This window comes from Juglans microcarpa x Juglans regia, chromosome 6S, assembly GCF_004785595.1.
Source record: "Juglans microcarpa x Juglans regia isolate MS1-56 chromosome 6S, Jm3101_v1.0, whole genome shotgun sequence".
Classification (NCBI taxonomy): domain Eukaryota; kingdom Viridiplantae; phylum Streptophyta; class Magnoliopsida; order Fagales; family Juglandaceae; genus Juglans; species Juglans microcarpa x Juglans regia.
The window spans coordinates 1,181,727-1,198,576 of record NC_054605.1 but is presented as its reverse complement, the minus strand read 5'-3'; the positions used below and the strand labels follow the sequence as shown (position 1 = coordinate 1,198,576).

The following is a 16,850-nucleotide window of genomic DNA, read 5'->3' as shown; positions in this document are numbered from 1 at the left end:
AAAATTATAATATCTTCCATCCCTTAGACATAGTAATACTGAAGTGTTTAATCCATTTCTAGTGAGTTGTTTTATATCTACTTATACTAATCCAATATGTATGAAAGAATGTTTCTGTTGTTTGTGATGTTTGATAGCTTCATTTGTTAATAGTTGTAATGATTCATAATCATTATTTAAACTAATATTTTTTCTATTGTTTTAATAGTATACTTTGTAAGAAATGATAATTTAAAAGAAAAAATAGAATGTTTGTATATTTGCTTTTTTGGAACATTAGGAATTTGTCAAATATTGTAAGTTTCTTTCTATATCTATGAAACTGTAATCTTCTTTGTTGATGTTATCAGGTTTTATGGGGATATTAGTAGTAAATTCATTAGGTTTAAATAAAGAATTCATTGAGATAAGTTTTTAAAGCAAATATTTCCTATATTCAAAGATAAATGAGTAGATTCATAATTTAAAAGAACACTATTGGGACCACTCCTAAAGCTTTTCAGCATAAATAGGCTGACCAATAAGGGTTCTTATACTTTTAATTTCTTTTATTAAGAAGTCGCAATGATCTTCCTATTCCTCTATTACCATCTGTCTGCTTTGAAGTATATGATATTTAGTTATCATTAATGTATAGTCTTGTTTTATTAATTGTTATTTTCTCTTAAGATCTTTTATATTATTCATCATATTTTCTAATTCAAGTTTTAAATTATAATTTAGACATTTTAAATCATAAAGATCATGATAACCAACACTATGAACATAATAATAATTCATTATAAAATATATCATTCAAAATAAAACAACAATATAATACTAACAATATAAATATAAATATAATAGCATATATTATATATATATATATATATAGAGTATTAGTATCACTATAATATATAGTTAGTATATAGATATATATATAATATATATTATACTATATATATTAGGCCAAACCACGTCGTTTAATTGGGGCCGGCCGATTTTATCTTGTTTTCGAAACGACGTGGTTTAATGGGGGAGATATATAAATCAGCCCCCAAACTAAATAAAACGGCGTCGTTTTTAGTTGGGGCTTACGGTTACATCCCACCCCCCGACCCTCTCATCTCTGCTCTCCCTCTCGAGTCCCTCAGTCTCCGCAGCCGTCTCTCACGCCGTCAACAGCCCCTCGCCGTCGACACTGTTGGTCCGTTCTGTTCTCCTCCACTTCCAGTTGTTCCCGAGGCTACAGAATCACAGATATTGTTTTCCCCTCTCTCGGCGAGCTAATCGGTATGTGAACATATATGCTTTTTAATTTTCAAATCTTATGTTTACTTCATGAATCATTACAATGTTTCAATTCATTGCTAATTGATTCATTTAATTTAGGGTTTTTATTGAATTTACAGATTTAAGATTTAGGGTTTTCTTACAGATTTCGAAATCTGATTAGGGTTTATATTTTATATTTTTGTTGTATAGCTCCCCATTAAGCTGAACCTGTATTTTATATTTGTGGAAGGTATAATTTTATATTTTATATTTTAGGATTTAGAGTTTATATATGTTGTATAGCTCCCCATCGAGGATGAACATGTATAGCTCCCCATCAAGCCGAACATAGCTTGATTTCTTTCCTTTTTGTTTTTGTGGGTAATTTTGTTTATTAGTTCATATATATCTGTTAGTAGATTTGAACCTAATAATTTTTTTTGGGTTGAATGGATGTCAATCAGTGATTCTACTGGTTTGGTTTTCTTGTGTGTTCTGTGTTTTCTTGAATCATTACAATGTTTTATTGCATTGTGTGTATTCTCTATTTGATTTTCTTTATGTGTGTATTCTGAGTGTATTCTTTATGTGTGTATTCTTTATGATCTTTCTTGCATTGTGTATATTCTCTATTTGAATTTTCTGTTATTGCATTGATGATCTGTCTTTCTCTATTAATCGTTATTCTGTGTGTATTGATATAAGGAACCCAGAAACTTTTTCTCTTGTGCTATGTAACGGGAGGCAGGGTACTTTGCCCTTTTGGCTTGTAGTTGCAATTCCTGTACTTGAGATTCCTTTATATCAATTTATTTGGTGTCTATTGAACACTTATAAAAAAAAATTTAGTTTTGGTTGATCCTTCCTTCTTTTTCTTTGCGTGAATTTTTTGTGAACTAGTATTAATATGTGCATAATTGCATATTGTAAAACTTTAATGAGCTTCTGATTTAGTGTTTATTTTGTTGTTACAGATTTTTTGTATAGCAGATTTTATATTTTTGTAGCAGATTTTTTTTTTTATATCAGATTTTATATTTTTATAGCAGATATTTTATAGCAGCTGATTTTTTACATGGGAGCATTTTTTTTATGGAAGATTTTTTTATGGTAAATGATTGAAATTGGAAAACCGGACCGAATCGTACCGGAATGGGTAAAATCGGAAGTACCAGTGTAGGGGTGTAACCGGTGCGGTATCGATTCTTCAAAACTCAAAACCGGTATATACCGGTTTGGTTCCAAAATTTGTCCAAACCTGGGCCGAACTGGACCCGCTACACCACTAGCTGTGTTTATGTCAGTTTACAACTGATAAAATTGTGGAAAATCAAATTGATCTGGAAAATCAATGGATTATCAGTGGGCACCCATAGCTGTTTTCGTCTGATTCCAGTGAAAATGTAGGGCTGTTTTAGTGAAAATCATAGTAAGTAAGTATGATTCCAGTGAAAATTTGGGGCTGTTTGACTTTTAGTGATTTATAACTATAATCATGTATGACTCTAAATATGAAATATATAGATATATAGTAATGTGTACCCATATTGCTTGACTTGAAGAGTAATTAATATTGGTATCAAATGTTTCCCCACTTTTACTATTTTTGGTCACTAATTGGTGATGAGCTTGCCATCTAGAAAACTTTCCAATGATTCATTTATGTGGGGGAGTTCAACGGTATTCTTAGCACAGGCTAGTTTCTGTACTCATGATGTACCAATTGCTAATAGAAAGTAATTTGTGTTTGGTTTTTTGTTCATATTCAATGTGGATAGCTTCTATGATTTGTTCATGATTATGGTCCATTTTAATTTTCCCATTCAACGATTCATCATTCAACCTTGCAAAAAAAAAAAACAAAAAAGGCCACCACTCACTCGACGGAGATGTCGCGCGGCTTGAGAGACGGTGGAGAGGGAAAGAGAGGAGAGAGGCGTTGGGCTACAGAGAAGTTGAGAACTACAGCCTACCACTGGAAGTCTGAGAGAGGAGAGAGGCATTGGGCCTTGGCCATGACACAGCCTCCGTGGGGCGTGGGGGTTCGTCGGCCAGAGAGTTTGAGAGAAGAGTGAGGCTGTGAGAGACGGAGAGAGTTTGAAAGAGGAGTGTAGTCGGCAGAAGAAGAAAGGGGGGGGGGGGGGAGGATTCATTCGATCCTTAACTCTAGCCCAGAAATGACGCCATTTGGTTGAGACTTCGTCGTTTCCTTTAATTTTTTTCACATGTTTTAAAACAAAACGACACGGTTTCGTGTCATTTTGTATCAGAAATATATAAAAAATATATATAAATATTATATTGGCCGGTTCAGCGGTTCGAACTGGGATTGAACCGGCTGACGTCGGTTTTGGCTATTTTCCACAGGTTTCGGCCTGCTCTTGACTCCAGTGGTCGGTTCCCGTTCATCCCTAGCATTACTCATAGAGCATTGGATGACATATTTTGTGATTAGGGATGACAATTCATATTCACGAGTTGTGTCAAATCTTGAGTATTAGATTATATGGGTCAACAAAATATATCTTGTTTTATTAAACAAGTCAGACCCTATAACCCTAACATGATCCATGTAAATAATAATGAGTGACGTGCCAAGACCCGCTTCACCTGTCTAATTATAAAATTTTATTGGATAATCTGGATACGGCCCATTTAACCCGCTTAATCCTTTTCATATAAATGGGTTGAGTTTACTTGTATATTTATTTATTTTTAACTCAATTAATATAAATTCATATATGGTACAAGGAAAAATATGTAAATAATTCACAAGTACAACTAGATCGATGATAAAATATTTTATTACCAATATCCAAACCAATAATACATAAGAAATTTAAAAAACAATTTATAAAATAAAATTACATATTAATAAAAGTATAATAGTTTGACATGTAGTCAAATACTAATATTAATATTGAATCTAAAAGAAAAAGAAATATAAAACTAAATATTTATAAAATTTGAAAATAGAATTTATTTGTGCTATGCGGATTGATTGCGGGTTTAGCGGTTGGCTTGCAATTGATCCGTTTATTAATCGTATCTCATTAGATCAATCAATTTTGATTCAAACTCATTTATATCAATCCTAACCCGATCGTGTGGAGTTTATGGATAATGTCATATATTGTTATCCCAATTGGTGACAAAAAATGACGGAAACTCTTGGAATAGACTGTTTGCTATGTAGAGTTGTTTCGCCACAATAACTCTGATGGGTCTTATCAACCGGATAATGTCTTATGTCCCATGGTCACTTCTCATTGAAAGAAATGGCGTCACTTCGCCTTGCCGTGTGCCTAACTTCTAAAGGTTAAAAAGAAGAAAAGACACCACTGTTACCCCATACATAGACAATGCTCAGAGACGGAGCCGCCCGCTACTGAGCCTCAGGTGAGAACCAACGTACATGCCACAACCCCTGAAAAGTGTGTACCCACAAGGTGATTTCTCATAATTTTTGACCTTTTTACTTTTTTGGGGTTTTGATTTCTGAATGTCTTTTTGCTAGGTTTGGAAACTAATGCAGAAACCTTGAAACCAAATATAAACTACATAAATGGGAAATCGTTTCTATGTGAAACAGTGTATATAATTTGCTTATGAGATTGGTTATTATCTTTACCACCCTTTAAAGTTTAAGGGCTCTGGATGCTTTTGGTAAAGTTCACTACTTTTATTTGGTCTCTCTTGTAAACAATGAAACAATTTTTCTGCCTTTCCATATGTTTAGAACAAGAGCGTCTACGCAATACAGAGCCCAATGTGTTAGATTACATGCTTGTACCAATCCATTTTTTTCGTCTTAGTGGATTGAACCGAAACTTTCCGTCGTTGGGTTTATTTTCTGCAATTCTGAATAATCCATGAGAAAGAAAAAGGTATTTTTCTTTTATTAATGTAGTTTTGTGCTATGGGACTTTCTGAAGGTATTTTGAGTATAAATGCGAGCTTTTTCGATGAGTATTGAGATGTTAAGCTCAGTTTTTCCCACCGATGGTTATAAGGGTTGTATAGGATGGATGGTCCACACTTTTAAGAGTTATATGAATATTATGCATATAAACCGATGGTTGAGTTTCCACGTTGGTTGTTACTAAGAAGAGAATGCATGAACATTTGCAATCTTTAGGCTTTTATTTGCCATATGAGCACAACCTGTTTGACGAAATGTCTCAGTTTTGTGTCTTCCAAAATGCTTGCATATCTCTTGGTCTTAATAAACCCATCTGCACAATTTTCTGGAACTAGAGTAAGGCTGCGTTTGGTTGCAAGACTCAACTGAGTTCAGTCTAATTTTAAGCTGAGTCTAACATCCAAAGACCCAACTCTCAAATTAGTAAACTTATCTTAATTCAAAACCTCCTTACATGTGAGAACTACAACTTTTTTCAACTTAACACATCTTTATACGTGGGACCCACAATCTTTTTCAACTTCCCATAAAAAGTACTAAACTCATCTTAACATCCAAGCATACTTTAAACTCAGTTTAGATGGGCCCCACATAACTCCCTCCACTACTTAACTCATTACTATTCATAAAGAACTGAGTTCAGCTCAACATCCAAACGTAGCCTAAGTTATAGGTAATGAGTTCTGCTTTTATTGTTGGATGTTTTTTCTTTATAAGTATGGATGCTTTTATTATTGGATGCTATGTTTCATTGCTCATTGCATGCTCTTTTTTTGGCACATATTCTATATTTTTTTAGACTATAGTTGATTTACATTCTTCTTCAATCTCATGTATAGGTGAAAAATAATACAACAGAAAAACACTTAGTGCTATAGAAAATATTGAAGCTTTTTACTAAAAATTTAAGTTTGGGGTGCTTTGCTTCTTTCACTTCACTTTATTTATTATTCTCCTCCTTTTGCTCTAAGAATATGCAATTTTCTACCCATTTCAAAGCTTCAATTTCAGAAGTGTAAGAGATATTATAGTTCTTGCAAGATAAACATTGCCTATGATTTGACTTCAATAATTCAAGGTGGAGGTCATCATATCTTGATTTTGATTCTGTATTTCTCGAGATGCATATTTTTTGTTGCTATAAATAACTTCATTTATATATATTTAGTAGATTTTGCAACTATATTGCACACGAAATTTGAACTTGTGATGCGATTACATGGCTTTCAAATGACAGTAAAAGTCTTGACTTTTTTTTTTTATAAGTAAAAAATATTATATATCAAAGGAGAAACCAAGTACACTGAATGTATACAAGAAAGCACATTGCCCAAAAAGACCCAAAAGGCCCCTAATGACCCAAAAAGCCCGTGAAAAGAACAACTCAAAATACACCAGACCGGTCCCCAACCCTTGTTTCTCATAGAACTAAAACTCTACCCGAACACCCAACCCCAAACCCTTGATTCCCCGTCTTCACAATGTCCTCCCTTTAGACTTCCCTCTAGTTGAGTTACCACCTTTAGTGTTGTAGTTGATTGCTCAAGAAAGACGCTGTAACTCCCTTCTTTTCTTGAAACTTTTGGTTTCAAGCGCGTGGCTTGCCTCAATCGCAGTGATTAGTTCATTGAATTGGTCTTCACATCCTCCATGTGAAATTCCCACAAACTATTGAATCTCGTTAACTTTAGGCAAAATCCAGTCTGCTATTGGTGGAAGAGACATCGGGGGAGCAACGTTATCCCCAGACATAGTATCCAATTGCACTCCCGACTCTAGACATTCATTTACATGAGGCACCAACGCCAAACCCTTTGGTTCTTCAGCAACTCCATTGGTTCGCTCCAATGGTATCTTGGTCCCCATTGGAGATTTTGGGGTGATAGCAAGTCCCTTCACCTTTGGGGTTCCTGCATCTCCTTCAGACCTTGGCACACTATTTTCCTTCAACTCTGACGAGGGAGTTTCGGGGACCAAGGGTGTAGTGCCGACTATCGGTCTATCCTGTGCTACATGAGGCGAATGACATTCCATTACTGATGTCTCTATGCTGATACCCGATGTAGATCTTGCTTCAAGCAACCTGGATTTCCTTTTGACCCGCCATACTCTCCTGGATCTAGAAATAGGAACAGAGCCAAATCCAATCTCCCGTTTAACTGTGTTTAAATGATTCGGGCCTATCTTGTTTCTTACAACCCTGTTGCCTCCAACTGAAAGCCGGTCTATTTTCGAAGACAAGAAAGCTATCACTGCTTTTAGCTCAACAAGTTGGGTTTCCATCTCCTTTAAGGAATTGTGCATCTCAACAAGCTGGTCCTGAGACGTGATTTGCGGATCCCCTTCACTCTGAACTCCCGAAGCATGACCCGTCTTTAGAGCTGCAGCATAGGATCGCCTTGCCACTGAGGATGTACTAGGATCTTTGTGCACCTCCAAGTTTTCCTTCACTGACATGCCACTGACATGTCTGCTACGCGACTCCTTAGCTGAGCCACGTCCTGCAACACCTTGTCCTTCCAAACCGTCGCCACCTTTTTTGCCGAAGGAAAAGTCACGCAACACCTCCCCCATCCTTCTCCAACCACTACCCCTCTCCTCAGGAATGAAAATAAAATTCCTCCTCCCACCACCACCATACTCTTCTACCGCCATATAACGTCCTCGAGCATTTGAGCAGCTGTGCGCCATGAAACTGCGTCTATGTTCCCAGACAGTGGAGAAAAAAATCTTGTTTTTCATCCTTTGTGCATGCTTCCATGGCCTTAGCTAGCCACTGCACTGTTGTTGAACCCAAAACCAACTTAGAAATCACCCTTCAACCCCTTTCAGTAATGGCCAACAAACGCCCCTCCTTCACCAGAGTAAAGGATTTAGATTATATGACTAACACCATAGAAGAACCCATACTGACCAACTCCCTTCCTTCAATTGCCATTCATCATCACATTGAGACCAAATCAGAAATCTGCTACCCAGATACATGGCTAAGGACCACTGCTGAAGACCAATGACTTCAAACTCAAAACTTGACACCAGAGTACTCCCAAAAGACTCGCCGGAGAGCGTCGACTCGGTTTGTGTCGACGACACGACAAATAGAGACGTCGGGAGGATCGCCGAAGTGCTATGAGAGACAACACAGCTAGATCTAGGTTGCCGGAGGGTGGACCGACGCCGGACGGCCCTCAGCAAGGTTGCCTGGGTCCATCAGCTTTATCTGTGCCGACCGTGCTGTGTCTCTCGCCGGTAAGGGTGGGTGTCGGCGGAACGGACGCCAAAAACGGATCTCAGAAACAGATCTAGAAGAAAACTAGGTCACTGGAGGGGTGACCAACACCGGACGACCCTCGGCGTAGACGCTGGGGTTCGTTGGTCTATTCTGTGCCGCTGGGAGCCACTTGCTGGCCTAGGTTACGGCGAAATGGATTTCTCTCTTACGGGTAATACTCCTTATGCACAGGTGTTTCTCTTGCTGGCGGGATGACCAGCTCCGGACAACCCTCCGTGAGATCGCCGGGGCTCGGCAATGATGTCTAAGTTGGAGGCGAGCAACTACTCGCCGGCCAAGGCAGCGACGAGATAGTATCTCTCACACGGGTGTTTTCTCACGTGTTTCTCTCTCCACTCTCTCACTTGGTAAAAGTCTAGACTTCGCAAAAGTTCATCAATTCTAAGGATTTTGAAAATGGATCAATGAATTTTAAAACTAAGTATTCGACACATTATAATATCAATGATTGGATAAATGTTTTTTATCGGTAAACAAAATTTATTGATCATAAGAATAGGCAAGAGCCCAAGTATACATTTAAATTTTTTTGATCAGATAATTTTTGTTGTTGCAATTTTTATAAAACTGAGAAAAACATAAATTTAGTTAGTAAGTATAGAGATTGAAAATTAATGATATATTATGAAAATATAAACCTGCACATAGTGCAGGGTATAGGCTTGTAAATTATGAGAGTGAACACTGGATGGTCCTCCTTATACATAAGAAAAAACTGTATTTTTTTTTTTTCATAATTGATTGCATATTTTGAATAATTAATAAAAATTGTGTTATTTGAGGTTTTTTAACCTGATGCTACTTTTTTTACTTCTTAAGATCAATGAATGTAAAAAAATGATGAACATCTCGAGTCTATAGCACTTGGCCCAAGTTTTAATTGAGTCTCGAGCTGAGCTCAAATGAGTCGAGCTCGAATAGCCTAAAGTTAAGCTCAAATTTGGTTTCATTATAACTGAGCTGAGCTTGACCAGCCATTGCTCTCTCAAACTCAACTCAACTACAAGCCTAATCGCCATCGTCACCATGTTGACATATTTAAGCTGATGTATATACAGGTTTCTTGGTCCAGAACAAGTATGGGGTTTTATTTAGTGCTCAGAAATTTAAACAATGTTGATTAACATCAGGTAACATGCTGTAAACAGAAATTTCTTCTTGACCTTCAAAGTTTAAGGGGTCTTGATGCTTTTGTCAACGTTCACTACTTTTATTGTGAAGCCCAAGTCTATGTGTGTTTTCTTTAGTAAGATAAAGCCCAACATGCTGTTTAAGTGAATTTTATTGTGTGGGTGTGAGAGACGGGCTCAGCCCGTGTTTGTGTGTGAGCTAGTCCAACCCGTGCAAGTGAACCCAACCCCTTCTCCTAAACTATGTTGTTTTAGCCTAAGGGAAGAAAACCCTAAAATTTTCTCTCTTCTCCCTTCTTCTCCCTCCAACGCCGCACCCCCCTTCGAGTTCTCTCTCCCTGTGCACTGTTGCAGCTCAAGCCTTGCACCTTGGTTGCCGGCAGCATCGTACGAAGCAGCCGGTAGGTTGTCTCCTTTGGCCCGTAACACCATCGTTCTCCTATTTTCTTTGCCTTTCTCTCGGTAGCCAATCAAGTGGCATCGTGCCGCCATCGCTACCTTGCAATGTGGTCCAACATCGGCAGCAGTGAATCCCTCTCTCTCTCTCGACCTCTCCCACCCCTCCATTGACCACCCTCTCTCATACGGAAACGCATATCCATTTTGGGTTTGAAAACCCTTGCTGTTGTCGCCTACCCCACTGTACCACGCTGTCCAACGTTAGCCAAGGCAGCTCCTCCCTCTCGACCTTTGTGTTTGTTGCCCTCACCTTCCTTGTCTCTGCCTCTCTCTCTCTCTCTCTCTCTCTCTCTCTCGTCGTGCCGTCTGCCGTAGCCAATGTCACCGCCGCTCCTTGCCATGCAGTTCCCCTCTTAATCCTCTCGATCTCGCCCTCCTTCCCGTAGATCTCTCTCTCTGTCTCTCGATCTTTGTCATGCAATTAAGATGTTGCCGCTTTGAATTGCCACCCTCCGCCGCTCAGTGAAGGTCGTCCGAGCATCCCCCAACCTCTCCCCTTTCAGATTTTCCCCAATATCGAAACTAGATCTCTTAGGGTTTCAAACCGCTGCCAACCACCACTGTCAACCACTGCAAGTTCCCCCTTCCCCACCCTCTGTTTTCATAAGGACCTCCACCCACTACTTTCCCAACCTTACATTCTCACGTTTGCCTAGATCAGTGACCGTACTTTGCCACCCACCACCTCCCTCCGCTGTGTGAGTCCTTCTCTCCACCATCCTTTTCGTTAGTTTGATCACCCTTAAGTTTTTCCTTAGCCTTGGGTCCCCACTAATCTACCCATATTTGCCTCCGTCACTGGGCACTGCCTTTGTTACTGCGCTGCCACGCATCGTGCAGGCACACTTGCTGGATCCCTTAGACGACACGCTTGATCATCCAAGATTGCCTTCCGCGTTATAAGTAAAACCTTAGACTGACACTGAAATACTAACGATGAATAATTGTTAAACTGTGTTTGTTGCAGTCTAGTTGTGAATGAGAAGTGGTCGGGGGCCCTGTGGAGCAATGGGATATAATATTGTAGTTGGTGTTGGAATTGTTAGACGAGGGTTGGCTGAAGTGTTGGGAATTGCGTGTAGTTGTGACTTGTGAATTTGTGAATCTGTGTTGTTCAGCCATTGGTTGATGTATTATTGCCATGTCATCCAATATTTGTTTGTTCACGCATCTGCATTATTCACAATTGTTATTTACCTTTATTGTATTAACTGTGCTCTAATCCATGTTTGTGCTGTGATTAATTTATTAATTGTGCTATGTTCTCTGGTTGTGCTGTGAAACTAGAAAACTGTGTTCTTAGTGTTATTCATTAAAAACGTGTTTTTTGGGTGGGTGCGAATCACGACCCCAAGCCGAGATGAGGCATTATCTCGGTGGAGCTCTTCTGGTCACTCGAGTGTAAAATTGAGTGATGTTCCTTAGGTTGTCACCAGGCGACAATGGGCTCGGATGAGACGTAACACTCTTGTGCCGACTCCGTGGCCTCTCTGCTGGCAAAGGTTAGAGGATGTCTGGTCACGTACGCGTTGGGCACAGAGTTGGGAGCAGAGCTGGGTGCATGCGTAAATAAAATGATTGTATGGACTTTATGTGGATCGCGACCCCAAGCCAAGATGAGGTATTATCTCGGTGGAGCTTCTCTGGTCATTCGGGAGCATGTAAAATTGAGTGGCGTCCCCTGGGTTGTCACCGGGCGACAACGGGTTCGGACGAGACGGTAATGCTCTTGTGCCGACTCCGTGGCCTATCTACTGGCCGAGGTTAGAGGATGCCTGGTCACGTACGGGCCGGGGGGGGGGGGGGAGCTGGGCGTTTGTTTTGAAGTCACACACACGGTCGTTACCTGTGGTGTGACAAAGGGAGTCAGGGTATGCGCGTGGTCCAAATGGGAGACCATAGTGCATGCGTAATTAAATGAATGCTTTAAAAATGTGGATTTTTGGCATGTGTGGCTTTTCTGTAAATTGTTGAGAAGGATATTGGCTTTGTGGAATTTTGTTAAATCTCATTGTTTTTTTTCCAAATGCTGTGATACGTCCACTTTTTTCGTGTTTGTATTTTTGAATGTCATTCTATTGGCTTTACTTGCTGAGATTGCGAATTCTCATTGTGGTATCCCCACCTGTGGTTTCGAGAACTGTAGATTTTGATACAAAGGATGGTTATAAGCTTGGAGGATCGGTTCCGCCTGAGGAGTGAAGACTTGGGTATCTTCCCCCTTATGTGGCATTGTTTGGTGTTTTCCTTTTAATTATTCGGATGATTGTATAAATTTTATGTCGGGGATTGGGAAACTGGTGGCTTATGGATTATTTTGTTGGAGTTGTAATTTGAATTTCTTGGTACTGTTAAAATTAATTGATTGCCCTTTTTTTTTTTCGCTGCAAATTAACTGTACACATTTATCGAGCATGCGAGCACACACTATGTTTGCACCTGCACGTTATGTGAGGGGTGTTTGACCCAAGCGGCCAACATCCCGGCGTCGTGACTCCTGCCAAAGCCCAAGTGGGGGTCGAGGGCGCCACATTTATTTAGGCTCACTTGTAAATAAATTTTCAGCCTTTCCATAAGAGTGACTTATCCAAAAAAATGTTTAGGCCCAGAGTGTTTATAGAATACAGAGCTCAATGTGTTAGATTACATATTGGTACCAATCCTTTTTTTTTTTGTCTTAATGGATTGAACCGGAACCTTCCCTTGCTAACTTATTTTCTGCAATTCTGAATAATCCATGAATAATTTCTGAAGGTTTTATAATGTTAAAATGCGATATTTATCGATTTTAGATTAGAGTTATGAGATGTTATGCTCAGTCTTTTCCACCAGATTATGGAAGTTTTCCTGTTAGTTTAGATATTGGTTGGAGAATGCATGGTACAGCACAAGTATGTGGCTATTCTTTTGTTTTATTTAATGCTCAGAAATCTAAAAGATGGTGATTGATATCAGTTAACGTGCTGGGGAAATGGTCTAATAAGGCATGAGTTCCACAACTATTTGCAGAAGTTTCTTATTACTATTGTTTCTTTCTTTATAATTTTGTTGTGTTTAGTATATTTGGCCAGAATTTGGAATATGATGATTTATTTCAGCTGATTGTTTGTTTCATCCTCTCGACTGTTACTTTCATACAAATGACGGGCATCTCAGAAGATGAGAGAAGCCTTCATGAAATTTTGAAAAATGCAGCTAGCATTATCAAGATTTATATCTTATTCTTTTGGTTTATGGTAGGTGGAGGAAAAACAAAATGTTTCTCAAGGTACAGTTGCCTTGGAATGTCATAATCCCTGCCGAAAACTTGGATGCTAAAGGATTGCTGCTCCAACGGTCAATTATTATTCGCCTGTTGGAGGACTTTGCTGCTAGAAAGGCCACTAAGGATCTTGGATATTATCTTGCAGTCACAACTCTGGAGAGCATAGGAGAGGGGAGAGTTAGACAGCAAACCGGAGATGTAATGTTTCCAGTTGTTTTTAGTGGAATCACCTTCAAGCTTTACAGAGGAGAGATTTTAGAAGGGGTTGTCCACAAGGTGCTGAAGCATGGGGTCTTCTTGAGGTGTGGACCGGTGGAAAACATATATCTCTCTCATCTGAAAATGCCTGGTTACAGTTATATGCCTGGGGAGAATCCAGTGTTCAATGACAAGGTTTCGAGGATTGAAAAAGACATCGTGGTTCGTTTCATTGTTATTGGGACAAAATGGCTGGAGGCGGAAAGGGAATTTCAAGCATTGGTCAGTTTGGAGGGAGATTATCTGGGACCAGTTTCGTAGTGTTGATGATACTGCCTTTGCATCTGGGACCAAATATGTTTATAAGCCTTGTCGATACTCATGCTGCTTGGATACTACTATATCTACTCCAATTAACTTCTTTGAGTTCTTGTGACAAAGTAATTGGCATTTTGACATATTGTTGGTAGTAAGTTGCAACTTTTTCCGTTAGCAGGTGTCCACTTGTGCAAATTAATCAAGGGTGCATCCTCTGTGAAGTTTGCTGGAATATTACTTCAGTTTCCAGAACACCTCTGGCTCTGTTGTTCAGGATTTTAGATTTGTGTCTCGATGTTTAACTTTGGAATTGCAACAGCTCATGGAACCTACAACAAGAATGTTACAGATAGCTTGCATTCGGTTTGGAATTGCAACAGAATGTTACCACAAGTCTCTCTTACACTATTTTAGCGATCTTGGTCGCCTAAAGATGTTCCAAATATTAGTTTAGATTTGTTTTTTTAAATAATGAATAGTAAGCTCTCTTAGAAAGAAAATCTCTATCCGCACGCATGTGCAGAGTCATCGCGCATGAGCCGACGTGTAACTACACATCGGATTAATGAAACTCTGCGTTTGGGGCAAGCCGTTCGTGTTTTCCTTTTTGGCGGGAAGAGTTTCACCCCAAATCAAAACACACCGTTTTGCTACCAACCTTCCCCTTGCGATCGCAACCCTTCCCCTTCAGCTCTAAACTTCGTTTTCGATTTACTTCTCTCATTTCCCTAACCCTAAGCCCCGTGTGATAGAGGAGCCCCTTTGTTATGAGTCCCTAGCTGGGAGAACACGTGCATCAGTCAAGGGTCAAAGAAGAAACTGCAGGAATTACACCTAATTTAGAGTGCGACGTCGTAAGGAATTAAAAGGAAACGCAGCGTTTGGAGGAATGGAATGCAGAGTCAAGTGCCTGGAGCTTGAGCCTTTATTTGAATTAAGGAAAACACTATGCCTACAGAACATGTCTACCGAAATTCTTTACCTAAATGTTTTTTTATTTTTATTCTTTTTTACTTAATGATTAATTAAGTGTTTTTAAATGAATGTGATTTTTTTTTTAATTTTTAAAAAATATTTAAATAGTTTAAAAAAATAGTGAAAGAAACGATAAAAAAAAGATTTTAAGTGTTGGGTAAATGATTTTGGTAAAAATCTTCTGTGGACATAGCAACTCCATTAATTGTATTTTCTCTCTCTACTTTCATTGGACCACATGGGGACTACTTTGTTATAATGTGAAAAAAGATTGAGAGGGAATCATCTATTGTCAGGAACGTGAATTCTCTTGTGGAGGTTGGGTGTAAGAAAGGGGCACCCATAGTGGACACCTCACCTCCTCTTGGGGGTTCTTAAGCCATTTCATGAGACTTGATGGCTAGCCCTTAATGGCCAACCGGGAGGTTACACTAGAGAGGCTATTACATAGTCTCTCCCTCTCTTTGGATGATACATTTGGAAAACCAAGCTCTCTCTCTCTCAAATGATTCTCTCTAGTCACGGCATCTAGGCTGTGGAACGTGTGAGTGTTGCTTTGGTATTACCACATAGCACACTCGACCATCGATGTGAAGATTGTGGACGAACAATGATACTGGATAATCCGTGGAATAACTGCACTAGATTTGAGATATTTTCGACAAGGTAATATCGTTTACGCTATGTATTCTGATATAATTTTTCCAACATTGGTATCAGAGCCAATCGGTTGTTTCCGATTTGTTTTTTTTTTTTTGACGTGCATGTTGTATTTCATTTACGAGAAACAATTTTCGTGCACGATGAGAAATTTTTTTTTTCTCTGAGTAACCATGGCTACCTGAGAGGTGGTGGCGCACCTCGGTGTTAGGCCACACAAGACAGCAGCTTCACTTGGATGCACTGTGTTCGCCACAGTATATTGAACACCATAGGTGATGCCGTGATGGGAGCACCTTGGTGCTGTGCGCGCAAGAGGGCAGCGGTGTCCACCTGAGGTGTTGCGGCACCATGTGATGATGCCACAGACCAAACGGGGTGTACCCACCTCACTGCGACGGTGGATCACACTCATGAGCCCGCGATGATGCCTCGCAATGTGCTCTGTTGCGTGCAGACCTGTGCACACCGTGGTGGTGCAGTGTACAAAGCGGCATGCACCAATAGGGTCCATCAGCACAGGACAAATGAAGGGATGTGACCCGCAATGGCTTTGACAATTTGCCATGGGGTGCAGAGCACTTGGAGGTGTGAGAAGCACATGGGAGAGGCATGGCCGCCTCTGCTACATGCAGAGCTGCGAGCGCCTCGACGGAGGTGCTGTCCTTTGATGAGCACAGAGCAACGCGCACCATGGTGGTGTTGTGCACAGAGCACGGCAACTCCATTTTTTTGGTGTTGTGCGGTGCTGCGCGACAAGCTTTGGGGCACCAGATGGATGCTGCGCTGCACAAGGCTTGCGCACACTGGCTGGTTCGTCTTCCCTAGCGCTGCTTGCGGCAGCTGAAGACAGCATGCTGCTCAGTGTCGCTGTGAAGATGCAGCACCTCAGAAACGCTGCCATGGTGCAGCATTGCACACAGTGCAGCGTGGGGGCGGGGCTGCCACGGCTCGGCGCCTTTGCCAGGAGCTTCAGAGTCTCGGTTAGTGGCCATCGCACTTTAACAGGCGGTGGTTACAAGCAGCTGAAAAAAAAATTATTATCTTCCGTTACAAGAGCTCTGTAATCGTTGGAAGGAAGAAGATGAATGGTGAAGTTCCATTGTGATGAACTTTGGTCTGGGCCTTAAGTGTTTGAGATTTTTGGGGTTAAAACAACAGGTTGTGAGCTTCAGAACAACTTTGGACTTTTGGTTTGGGCTGAAAAAAAAAAAAAACTGGCTATAAACACTTTTGGGCTATTGTTATATTTGTTTTTTGCTTGGGCTGAAATGTTTTGGTCAATAAACAGTTTTTTTTTTTTTTTTAAATCCGACCCAACTATATTCTTGTATCTAAAATGCAGCAGTCCATTTTTTTTAAAAATGCTACTGGCCA

The 16,850-nt window shown here is 39.9% G+C and overlaps 1 protein-coding gene across 3 annotated transcripts; it reads left to right on the top strand.

Moving 5' to 3' along the window:
• The first annotated feature begins 4,513 nt into the window (after positions 1 to 4,513).
• Positions 4,514 to 13,960, top strand: LOC121237295 (DNA-directed RNA polymerase V subunit 7). Of its 3 annotated transcripts, none has more exons than XM_041133982.1 (2): positions 4,514 to 4,703; positions 13,298 to 13,960. In XM_041133982.1, exon 2 carries the CDS (start codon positions 13,314 to 13,316, stop codon positions 13,839 to 13,841), a length of 528 nt encoding a protein of 175 aa, XP_040989916.1. In that variant the 5' UTR covers positions 4,514 to 4,703; positions 13,298 to 13,313; the 3' UTR covers positions 13,842 to 13,960. The 3 variants fall into 3 exon arrangements, with proteins under 3 accessions (XP_040989916.1, XP_040989918.1, XP_040989917.1); XM_041133984.1 differs by lacking the exon at positions 4,514 to 4,703 and adding an exon at positions 9,885 to 9,999; XM_041133983.1 differs by lacking the exon at positions 4,514 to 4,703 and adding an exon at positions 11,908 to 12,058.
• Positions 13,961 to 16,850: the final 2,890 nt, after the last annotated feature.

What these genes read in the sequence shown, in the direction of transcription:
- LOC121237295 (XM_041133982.1), top strand. Translation starts at nt 13,314, where the DNA reads ATGTTTCTCAAGGTACAGTTGCCTTGGAATGTCATAATCCCTGCCGAA.